Genomic DNA, 12950 nt, shown 5'->3' on the forward strand with positions numbered 1-12950 from the left:
GTAAAGGTGGGAGTTAGGAAGGTAGGGAGAGGCCCCAATTAATTCTTATCACTTGGGAGTGAGGCCAAAATATTTTTCCCCTCAGATTCTAGAAATGTATATTTCCTAGCAAATAGCATTAAGTTATAGCTGGTAATGATTTAGGAAAATGTTTTTTACTTTTAAGACCTGAAAGCTATGGACTCCGCGTGTCTTGTGTCTATTACATTATGAAATTTAATTTAATATCCTGTATATATTGCAAAGGTTATTTTTGTTTGTTAAAAAAATTGCAAATTATACCTTCAACTAAATTTTCAAGTTGTAACCCATTCAAGTTTTGAGTACAATGACCAGAATGTATATTTATTCCTTTAAATTAAGACTGTGTAGAAAATAATTATATTATATTCCTGTTGTATTAAATGATTTATACATATTACTTTTCATTTTGAGTCCCTAAATAGAGAAGAAATAATAAGGAAAAGGCAAACTATCAAACACTCACTTAACTACATACACATTTAAAAGGAATTCAGTTTCTCTTTGAATCATTCAGTTAGAGGCATGGGCTGTCTCTGAACTCAATCTTCCCTGTTGAGCAGGTCTACCAAGATTTTTATCAAAATCTTACGCAGCTCTTCCAAGGGGATGTTTGAGGACTTGAGGTCAAAGGAAGAGACTTTGGAACTTATCAGGCTACAAGCAGAAATGTGATCCGAGAAAAAAAAAAGAAACAACAAAAAGGGCTTTACTTTTCATGTCTCTACAAAGAGAATTTGAAAAGTCCAAAACAAAGGTCTTCACATAGTTGCTTTTTAAAAAAGAACCCCAAACAACCTAGACTTTAATTTTAATAGCCTTTTGAGCAGATCTTTGCTTTAATTGAAACACAGTTTTTAAATGCCAGCTTAGTATTTCTGGTTAAGATTGACAGGGACTCCAGTAGTATCAGGCACACCTAGTACTCAGATTGTGGATTCTCATACCATTCTCCAGTGGAAGGAGCTGCGCTCCTTGGAGAAATGGCTGGTTCTAGGGCTGGGGCAGGACATATATAAGATGAGCCTGGAGCATCTTGTAGTGCCAGAAAGTAAGGAAGTGCTAAAAGGAAAAAAGAAAGAAAGAAAGAAAAAAACCCCACAGTGATAAGTGATGAAGTACTCAAAAACAAACAAAAAACCAAAAATAATCCCTTATACACAAAACCCCACAATGATAGGGGTGTGGATATAGGAGCCAACTGAAAGAGCTCTCAGTGGCCAATTTGAGTGACAAAATTAACAAAGTAGTACAGGACTACTACTAAAGTGTCAAAGTACAAAATAAAATCCATGAGTCCATACTGATATAAATAAGTGATTAAATAAATAAATGAGGGAGAACACACACATTTCCCTTACAAAAGAATACCAAATAATTTATGTTGGTACTCTGCCCTCAAGAAGGTGGAGTATAATTCCAGACTTTTAAGTGTGGGCTGCACACAGTGACTTTCTTCTAAAGAGTACAGGATGGATAAAGGAGAAAAAAAGGTTAACTGCACACTGGGGGAAACTGGTAAACACTACCTCGGCTAGGTAATCAAGGTTAGTGTCAACAGTGATGTTATGTTGATAGCATGTATACTTTTGACAGGATGTGATGAAAATGGTAGTTGACCTCTGTGGTCTTCATCCCCCAAACACACTACTCCAGTCTAATCATGAGAAAAACACCAGACAAATCCTAATTGGGGGACATTCTACAAAATATCTGACAGATAATCCTCAGACTATTGAGGTCATTAAAAAAAAAAAAAAAAAAAAGGAAAGGAAAGTCTGCTAAACTGTCACAGCCAAAAGGAGCCTAAGGAGACATGACTACTAAATGTAATGTGGTGTCCTGGATGGGATCCCAGAACAGAAAAAGGATATTAGGGAAAACCTGAGGAAATCTGAATAATACTAATGCATGAGTACTGGCTCATTAATGTGACAAAGGTACCATACTAATGTAAGATGTTAATAATAGGGGTAACTGGATATGAGGTAAATAGGAACTCTGTACTATTTTCCCAGTAATTGTGTAAATCGAAAATAGTACTAAATTTAAAAGTTTATTAAAAAAAAGATTAGCAGGGAATATAATTGGGGGAAATCAGTAATACTGTTACTTTGGACTTGTACCAGCCTCTTCTCCTGCTTGTTTAAAAAAAAAAAAAACTTCTGTGAAAAGGCTCACTTGTCCTCACACTGTCTGAGATATACAGATGGCCAATATTTTTTTCTTGATTATAACAGGGAAGGAAAATATAGTTGTCTACTTACCCTACTGTTGAATTAGATGGTGTGGGCATCCTAGAATAAAAACAGGAAACAAACCCTAATTTATATTAAGGACTTTTTAAAGCTTACATTCCTGTTAGAAACTTGCTTAAGAATAAAGATGTATCCCATTTGCAAACTACAGTGTCTTTAAGATAATGATTTTGCATTTCTAACTTCTTCTAATGATAATAGAGCTCTGGTTCTTACTGACGTTCACTCTCATAGGCAGAGCACCATTAAGTGTTCTGAGGTAGCCTGACACCATGCCTGGGGTACAATTACACGACCTAAAGTGATCTGAGTGTGGCCTGGTTGGAGAAAATATATAAGTACGGTGTGTGCTTTGTCCCTTTGCCCAGGATTGCTCATCTCTCATGATAGTAAATGTTGCCCAGTTGCAGAGAGGCTAGAACAAAAATTAACAAGTTCCGAGAGGCATGCCTTTTCTGAATCACTTCATTCGAAGGTTGTGTACTTACTAATTACTCTGAGCCCTACATGCCAAGAAATAACAATGCAGCCCAGGGACAAAGTCCACACTAGAGAAGGATTGTCATCTGCTTTCAATGGATTTCAGCAATTAGTTTCAGCCTATGCAAATATTTCTGAAATATTTCAGTTATGAAAAATGAACTGACTGTTATCAGTTAATAGTAAAGGCAGTAAAATTGAATATACTGTTTGCTTTTTTATATGTTTCTCTGTTTAGAAAGTGGTACATAAGCCATGTAATTTTATTAATCCATAATGTATTATAAACAGACAATTCACGTGAACCTTAAAAGGTTTATATCTTTCTTTATTTGGACTCTAAGTTTGTTGGAACTAAAAAAAAAAAAAAAGCATGTTTTCCAGTTATATTTCTGGTTGAGTAGGGGAATGGGAAGCAATGACTATAAGAATCTATGAGATCTAGAGTTACTGGATTGGCTATTATATATGAAACATTAAATCAGCATCTAAATTTTTTCTCATGTGACAAATTTAGCTGATATTGACAAGTACATGCCTAAAATTGACTTGATTCAACATGGATAAAATTATACATATATACACATATATATATGTATAACTGCATCACTTTGCTGTACACTTGAAACTAATACAACATTGTAAATGAACTATAATTTTTAAAAATGGAAAAATAAGAATAAAAATTAAAAAAGAAAAGCTTTCTTAAAAATTCAAAGTTTGAAAGGATAAAATGAAAATAAAAAATGCTCAGAGACAGCAATTCCTTGACCTGAACCTATCCATGATTTTACTGCCACTCTAATACTTTTCAGTTTACTAATCCCAAAGGGATATACAAGGCCCAGCAACCACGGCCCAGCAACCACAAATTTCATGTCTTTTTGGCTCCCTCTTGTGGCTGAACTCTATATTAACTTCTTACCTACAAACAGATTCCTAACAATTCTAACAAAGGTAAAAACTAATGTTTTCATTTTTACTTCAGTGCTGTTGGTGTTTTATTTTTATCTGAAAATTTAAAAGTATGCCTTTGTAATATATACAACAAACTATTTCAAAGAGCAAAAAACAATATAGTAGAAAATAATTCCTGTAAACAAAGGGTAAATTAAGTATTCCTTATCCAAAAAAGAGACTTAGGGAGTAATTTTATTAAGAGTTATTTGTAGATTGTCATAACAAACCTCTCTCATAAAATTCTGATTAAAAATTTTGTTGAGGGCACTGGGGCTTTTTCTATGAACCTTTTAAGAAACGTAACAGATTCTTATTAGATTGAATAACTAGGTCAAAGGCAGGGAAATGGGCCAAGATGATCTGTATGAATCTTTTCAAACATTACTATTCCATATTTCCTACTTTTTTCTTTGCTTAAATGCAACAAACTGTTAGTGGATTTTAGTCTATTTGTTTTATTTTTGTTGTTTTGGTCTTGGTTTCTATATTCAATTATCTCTATTGAAAAAAAAGGAACACTTGTTTTTCTATAAGTTCCCACTTAGGAGCTTTTATATTTTGCATATAACTCATTTCCACTTGAAAATGTTATTTGATCTCATATAAGGAAAAGAAACCTCAAACTTACAAAGAATCATTTCCATAGACGTCACTTTTTTTGTTCTGTGACAAATAATAAAATTGTTCAAGAGGAAGCTTTCTGAAAAGAAAGAAAAGATTAAATTGAACATCTTTTTAATAACACAGTGTAATGGTGAGATAGTAAAAGATAAAAATAGACTAATACGGGCTTCCCTGGTGGCGCAGTGGTTGGGAATCCGCCTGCCAATGCAGGGGACACGGGTTCGAGCCCTGGTCCCGGGAGATCCCACATGCCGTGGAGCGGCTGGGCCCGTGAGCCCGAGCCACGGTTACTGAGCCTGCGCATCTGGAGCCTGTGCTCCGCAGCAAGAGAGGCCACGATAATGAGAGGCCCGCGCACTGCGATGAAGAGTGGCCCCCACTTGCCACAACTGGAGAAAGCCCTCGCACGGGAACTAAGACCCAACACAGCCATAAATAAATGAATGAATGAATGAATGAATGAATGAATGAGACTAATACAACCATGTATATATGGTAATTCAGTATATGAACAGGAGGCATTTTAAATCAGTGGAAAGAGTTTACTTTTCAATAAACAATGCAGGGGCTTCCCTGGTGGCGCAGTGGTTGAGAATCTGCCTGCCAATGCAGGGGACACGGGTTCGAGCCCTGGTCTGGGAAGATCCCACATGCCGCGGAGCAACTGGGCCCGTGAGCCACAACTACTGAGCCTGCGCATCTGGAGCCTGTGCTCCGCAACAAGAGAGGCCACGATAGTGAGAGGCCCGCACACCGCGATGAAGAGTGGCCCCTGCTTGCCACAACTAGAGAAAGCCCTCGCACAGAAAGGAAGACCCAACACAGCCAAAAATAAATAAATTAATTAATTAATCAAAATAAGAAATCTCTTTATAAAAAAATAAATAAATAAACAATGCAGGAAAAATTCACTAGCCATTTGGAAAAAAAGATTTTTATTTCATATTACTCACAGAGATAATTTCAGATGGATTAAAAATCTAAAGAATTAGGGAAAAGCATACAAATATTAAAAGAAAATATACAAGAATATGTTTTTTTCTTGGTGGTAGGGAAAACATTTTAAATAAGATTTTTAAAAAGTCAAAAATCAAAAGGAAGTTAGATAACATCAAGTGAAAAACTTCTCAAGACAAGACAGCATAAAAAAGCTCAAATAAAACAAAGATTGGAAGAAATGTTTACAATAAAGATACATAAGGGATTAATATTCAGAACATAAAGAACCAATAAGAATCTATAACTAAAAGACAAAGAATAAAAATGGGCAAAGAATAAGAACAGAAAAGGAAATATAAACGGTCATACATAAGAAAACATAAATGTAAGAAAAAAAGTACTTAACCTAATCATAGAAATGCATTCTGATAACCATGATAACATTTTTATTCATTAGATAGGCAAAAATTATACAGTTTGATAATATAATACAATTGGCCAATAGTATGGTGAAATGGATACTTTTAGATACTACCATGAGAATATAAAGTATTTGGGCTATATCTACTAAAATTAAAAATATTCATATATTGTGACCCATAACTTCGACTTAGGATTTTCCCTAGAGAAACATTCATTTGTGTATTGAACTCAAGGAGGCCTGTACAAAGATATTTATTACATTCAGTTAATACAAAAGAAAAAAAGAAAAAGAAAATACAAGAATGGCTAAATAATCTGATGCATCCATAATGTGGAACACTGTGAGAAATTAAAAAGAATGAGATAGATTGTATTTACAATCTTTAGATTGCAGTTTTAGGTTCACAACAAAGTTGAGAGGAAGGTAGAGAGATTCCCAAACACCCTTTACCCTGCACATGCTTAGCCTCCCCCATTATCAACATCTCCCACCAGAGTGGTACCTTTGCTAGGACTGATGAACCTCCACTGACACATCATTATCACCTGAAGTCCATAGTTTACATTAGCCTTCACTCTTGGTGCTTGTGATGTTTTAATATATATTGTAGTGCTGAACTGTTCCTCGCTGCTCAATATCTTTTGAACACCCACACTGCATCTCGTCTACCCAATGTAGATTCCAAAAAACTTGCTTTCTCAGCCTTTGAGATTGGCCCTAAAGTATGAGGGTTATTCATACCCCACGAGAACGCTCAGCAACAGAACCCCACATTGAGGATGTTCGTAATTAGGTGGATAATATGATCAAGTCTGTGGGCATCAGCCAGGCTTTCTCCAGTCACCCTGGTGCTTGCTCAGTGGCTTCATGAACTAAATTATCATGGGGGCAGGGGCAGAAGTTCTTATTTATGGACTCAGCAACATGACCTCATCAAAACTGACCTGGCCACATGTGAGTTTACCAGCAGAAGTTACCAACCCTAAGTAATTCATAGAGAAAAATCTCTCTGGGTGTACTGGTCAGCCAGCTGGTGGGAGGCTGATTACATTGAACCCCTTCCATCTTGAAAGATGATTTATCCTCACAGGACACTTCTAATTATGGATTTCCCTTTCCTCCTCACTTCACTTCTGCCAGTTACATCATCAGTGGAATGTAACTGAATGCCTTATTCACTGCATGCCATCTTAAACAATATTACTCTTGACTAAGGAACTCAATTTATCACCAAAAAAAATAAGGCAGTGGTTGAATTTAAGGGTTCACTGGCCTTGTCATATTTACAGAATGGTAGCATAGCCTACTGACAATTCAGCTATGGCTGAATGTTATCCTGGAGTGTGGCACATGCTGTGAAGCGGTGACCAATAAATAGTTTCCCCCATAGCCAGAATGCATGGTCTAAAAAGCAATGGGGGTAACTGGGAGTGATGCCTCTCACTCTTATTATTACACTCGAGGAAATCTTTACTTCCTCCCCAGCCACCTTGAGCTTTGCTGGTTTAGAGGTCAAGGGAGAAATGCTTCCATCAGACGACACAACAATGGTCCCATTGAACTGGAAGCTGAACTGATGAGGTCGTAATCTGGGGCTCCTTATGATTCTGGAGAAAACAGCCAAGAAAGAATTATTCCAAGTAGGCTGGGATGATTGATCCTAAATATCAAGGGTAAGAGGATTGCTGCTATACCATGCTGGGGGAAAGGAGTATTTCTAGAACCTAAAGCATCTTTTGGACACCTCCTAGCATAACTTCCAGTGGCATAAAATTAATAGAATACTGTAGTATTCTATTACTGCACACAGGCAGAACCACTAAGAGCTTAGATCTCTCAGGAACAAATTTGGGGCTGCCCCACAAGGTAATGAATGCCTACCAGCTAAGGGCAAGGGAACTTGAAATGGGTAGTGGAGGAAGGAAATTATAACACCAATAATAGCCTCATGACCAGCTGTAGACTGCAGTCACTTCCCATATTTCCTTCCTTTCTATGTCCTGTATACATATATATATATATATGTATATACATATATATATATAAAACTTTTCTTTATTTCCTCTCCCTTTTCCTTATTATTTCATATAGGGTGTGTTGGCGATGGTTTACTTTATTTAATGCCTAAATGTGGACTGACTATCAGGACAATATTATGACTGAAATAGAGAGGAGTGGCCATCACCAAGTGATCCTGGACTTGGAGCTGGATGCAGGAACTGATGAGACTTTGGATCTCCCCTTTTGGGGAGGTGAGTGCATTTTCATTTGTATGAAAAATGTTGCATTTTCTTACACTGGAGCAGCAATTCTCAAACTTTGCCGCACGTTAGAATTACCTGAGGGATTTTATTAAAATGCATATTCTGTTTCAGTAAACCTGGGGTGGGGTCCTAGATTTTGCATTCACCATTTCCTAGGTGATGCTAATGCTGCTGGTCCGTGGGCCACTTGTTCAATAGAAAAGCACGTTACTGTTGTTGCTGCTGTTGTTTAAAGTGACAGTCAGCTGGCACTGATGGCTATCTAACATCTTTACCATATCCTCTGTACATTTTGCTAGTTTCCCACATTTTGAACACCCCACTTCCCTAGGTAGCATCCAGAAAATCCACTTCCCAGCCTCCCTAGCAACCAGGGTGCAAATGTGTACCCTAAGTTCTGCTGTCATCCACATCTGCACTAGACTTTGAATGTGAGTAGCCTCAGAACACAGGCTTCAAGTGGGACATCCATATTGCTCATAAGGTAGAATCAGAGGTGTCCACTTTTAGCAGAGGCACTTCCCTGGATGAGGCCAGTCCTGGGAATGAGTCTGGCTATTATTTCTGGAAGCATAGCAATTAGCCTATTTCTCTAGCCCTCCTACAGTTTTGTGAGTTAACCTATTATCCTCTAATAACCTCTTCTTAAATGAGCCAGAATGGATTCTGTTATTTGCAACTAAAAATCCTAATGCAGACAAATGAATAAGTTGTACAATTAAAATTTAATTAAAAAAAGGAACTTCCCTGGTGGTGCAGTGGTTAAGAATCTGCCTGCCAATGCAGGGGAAACAGTTTCGAGCCCTGGTCTGGGAAGATCGCACATGCCGCGGAGCAACTAAGCCCGTGAGCCACAATTACTGAGCCTGTGCTCTAGAGCTCATGAGCCACAACTACTGAGCCTGCGTGCCACAACTACTGAAGCCCGCACGCCTAGAGCTCGTGCTCTGCAACAAGAGAAGTCACCAAAATGAGAAGCCCGCGCACTGCAACAAAGAGTAGCCCCTGCTCGCCGCTAGAGAAAGCCCACAGGCAGCAACGAACACTCACGCAGCCAAAAATAAATAAATAAATAAATAAATTTTAAAAATTCATTAAAAAAAAAAAGAGGAGTGAGAGAAAGGGGCAGAAAAAAATATTAAAAAAAAAAAAGAACAAAGGTAGTTTTATTAGAAACATGAACTTTAAAAAAGCAAATGTAATTTGGTCTAAATGAGATAATGTCTATAAGACACTTAGCGCAATGTGTGGTATATAAAAGTTCTTGATTAATGCTGCTGTTTAAAAAAGATATTTTCTTATTTTTATGGAAATGGCACATCCTTATTATAAACATTTCAGTAAGTACAAAAAAAGCACAAGTAACCTCATGTAGAACATGATTCTAGATATCTCGCTAAAAAATAGATGTAAAGAAGTAAAGAACAGAGAGATGGACAGCTCTAGTCAGAACTAAAGTTTCAAGAATTGGATCAAAGTTCATGCAATTTCTAAAAGAAAATTACATTTTTTTTTTGTTTTCTGGCTGTGCCATTTGGATTACGGGATATTAGTTCCCCGACAGGGATTGAACCTGGGCCCTCAGCAGTGACAGCATGAGTCCTAACCACTGGACCACCAGGGACTTCCCTAAAAATTTTTAATTTTATTAGCATCTAACAGATGAAAAGGTAAACCTGAAGGAATTCCTGAACTATAGATAAATATCTCTTTATTACATAGATATAATTTTATACAGATATTTTAGAAATTTAAGAAAAAGTTTTTGAAACATTTAGGATATTGGCATCATCATTTTTTAGATAATATTGACTCTCAGGCATGAAAGATAAGATGATAAACCCAGTTTCACTTGCTTCTGTTTCCTTTCCCTGATCTCCCCATTTTGGTTGTTTATATAATCTGTACTTTGCCAGGGTTTATAACATTATTGTACAACACTTGTTCTACAATAATAATTTTCCCTCTACGGGGGAAAATCCCTACTCCTTCCAGTCAGGGAAGTGCCCATACCCAGGGCTTCTGCTCATTCCCTGAAGTCATCACTGCATTCCGGAAGAGCACACGTTCTGCAGAACTTCATCTCTCTTGAAATCCTGCTGTTTTAAAATAGGGGCTTCTACTCTTGAGGCTTTTTGTCTTTTCTAATAGGATTATCTACTCAATCTTTTAATCTCTTCAAATTGGAGAATTAGCATATTTTGTAGACTTACCTTGCCTCAATATGCATTTGGAATGTAGGGGTGGGGTTAGGTATAATGCCTCTCAGCCAATAGTGTGGCTTCCCCCTGTACTCCCAACACTTACAGGGAGAGTTTGAAAATATGTGTGAGTGGTTTCATTTTGGTTGTCACAATGAATGCAAGATGCTACCGGGTATTTATAGGTAAAGGGCCAAAGATGCTAAATATCTTGCAATGTGTGGGACAAAGAACTGCCCTGCCCAAAATGCCATCTTGAGAAACACTTAGGAACTGGAATAAACTACACAGAATTATCTTTCCTTGGCACATTAAAATTAATGGCATAATTTTATGGCATCCTTTTATTGTTCGGGGGCTGCTGGTAAATTTTGTATTTGTTTCATTTTTTAGGCAATAGGAGTGGGATATTCTGTGATCCTATTCCCCACGGGTAGTGGGGTGAGTTGTATCACAACACCCACTAAAAATCTCCTCCGGGGAAGGTGACAGGGTGTGGTTATGAGAACAAGCTTTTACATGGGCCAGATGAGGCTTGACCCATCAGAGAACTGAAAAATACTCTGTTAGTTTGTTTAAAAGGCTCTTCTTGGGGAAAAAGAAAAATATTGTGATAGAAGTTATTCCCTGTTAGGAAATAAGATAAAACCTATTGTGTGGTTGTTTGCCAAGTGAGTTACGTTGTATCAGACGATATTTATACTTTGTCTTAGATATATTTTTAAGAGATAAATATGCCAAAATGATAACATTTAACATAAAAGGGTGTGAAGAGAATCCGAATACATTAACCTGCATTTCTGAATCAGGGATGGCTGACATTTTAATTGGAACAAATATTTTCTCTCCCAGTATCCTAGGGCTGCATTCAATAAGATACTAAACACAAACCTCTGCTTTCAAGCTGGGTTTCCCTTAAGAAGCTAGTCTTTTGCTTTCTTTTTACACACTGGAATTCTGTGAGTATACTTCTAATTCTTTTAGAATATTGTGCATTTTTTTAATATACAAATTTTGGGGACCAGGGCTGTCCTTATACCCTTAGGGGGTATAAGGAGCTATACCCCTAATCTCTAGACCAATGCTTGCTATACTCAAATTACTGAATAAATGAATAGCTAGAATAAGCGAATGAATGCATAGATGAAAAGAATGTGGGATATGGAGTTAAATAAATCTGGACTCAAATCCCTATTCTGAAACTTCATAGTTGTCTGACGCAAGGAGAGGTAATGAATCTCTTGGGTCTCTATTTATTGTAAAACCAGGATAACAATATCTGCTTTACAAAGATACCATAAATCTATATTATATTAGAAAGTAAGTTCCATGAGAGTGGGGGCTTAAACAAATCTGTTGGATGAATTAATGAACTTGAAGTCCTATCTATAATGTGTCAATATTTGCATCTTTCCAATTGGACTTTTCATTTGTCTACTTTTTATTGGTTTATTGAGGCTTTCATAAGGCTGCCACATGTCCCTATTGTTACTGTTTTTCTCTCTAGCTGCGGCTTGTCTTTCCTGATTTATTTCTTTTAATCTAGTTAGCTAGATTGTTAGTACACTGGGTAACCAGGATTGGATAAAGCAGGAATAACCAGGCTCTGTGTGGAGAAGTTTCGATGGATTTTGCTTTGAGTAAATTTCATACTTCTTAGTAGTAAATGTGACATCTAATTTACTGCTCAAATTTTTTTTGTGCTTTCTCTTCAGTTTTAACCTGTACTTTGAATAAAGTTGCTGAAAGGGTAACTTTAAGACTTATAAATGATGACTGAAATATTTTAATACTTGAAAACAATGCCCAGTAGATTCTAATTGATAAACAAATTAGAAATCAAAAGTTAAGAACATCTGGGTGACTTCCCTGGTGGTCCAGTGGTTAAGAATCTGCCTTGCAATGCAGGGGACATGGGTTCCATCCCTGGTCGGGGAACTAAGATCCCACATGCTGCGGGGCAACTACTGAGCCCGCGAGCCACAACTAAGACCCGATACAGCCAAATACATAAATTAATTAATAAAAAATATTAAAAAAAAAGAAAGTCAAGAACATCTGTAAAATTAGGCCAGCTATTTGCTCAAGCCAAGAAAAAAAAAATTAATTTAATCTCTCTCAGGAGCCTTCCTATTTAGTTTTAGATAAAATGTGATTAGCAAGGGAATTAAATTAATCAAAATTTCTGATCACATACTTAAACATCTCTAAGGAAAGCAAAGACATTTATAACAGATACTTTTTATTGACTTCACAATTAGAAATTTTATAATTAGTGTTCCCATCTGTGTCTTTTCATAAATAGTAAAAATTTGGAAGTAGATTTAAGTTAACAAAGGACTCACAATAGAAATATAGATAATCGAATAATAATGACCTCTGTGTGAGGGACTGAAAGTTTATTTACCTTGGCCAGGTTTCTCCACCAAATCCATAACGCTGGTGTCCTTTGCCCATGACACAAGGAGGTTCACATTTTGGCCTGTGTTCCTCAGGGAGTGAAACGGGTATTATGCCACCATATTCCCTTTCAGTGCCCCACGGAAGCCTACATCGTTGGAGTGACTCCCTTAATTCCTGATACCTGGGAAAAAAGAGAGACTTTTGAAATAGCTTCAGCGTGGAATGCTATGGTCTGAATGTTTGTGTCCCCCAAATTTATATGTTTAAATCCTAATGCCCAGTGTGATGGTATAAGAAGGTGGGACCTTCAGGAAGTGCCTAGGTCATGAGGAGACCTCATGAATGGGACTAACGCTCTTGTAAGAGAGACTCCTGA

General features: G+C 37.0%; 1 protein-coding gene and 1 long non-coding RNA gene across 2 annotated transcripts in view; one reads left to right on the forward strand and one right to left on the reverse strand.

Moving 5' to 3' along the window:
* The window catches only part of LOC309631805, a 61001-nt gene that overhangs the window by 32697 nt on the left and 15354 nt on the right, over window positions 1-12950 (forward strand). The gene's annotated exons all lie outside the window — the stretch shown is intronic.
* Window positions 1-12950, reverse strand: part of SPMIP4 (sperm microtubule inner protein 4) — a 45501-nt gene that overhangs the window by 24934 nt on the left and 7617 nt on the right. The window contains 3 exon segments of the mRNA XM_082398714.1: window positions 2289-2318; window positions 4348-4419; window positions 12579-12755. Coding sequence (XP_082254840.1) covers window positions 2289-2318; window positions 4348-4419; window positions 12579-12755 — 279 coding nt within the window.

The sequence above is a fragment of the Balaenoptera borealis genome (assembly GCF_965194805.1).
Source record: "Balaenoptera borealis genome assembly, chromosome: 7".
NCBI classification, from domain to species: domain Eukaryota; kingdom Metazoa; phylum Chordata; class Mammalia; order Artiodactyla; family Balaenopteridae; genus Balaenoptera; species Balaenoptera borealis.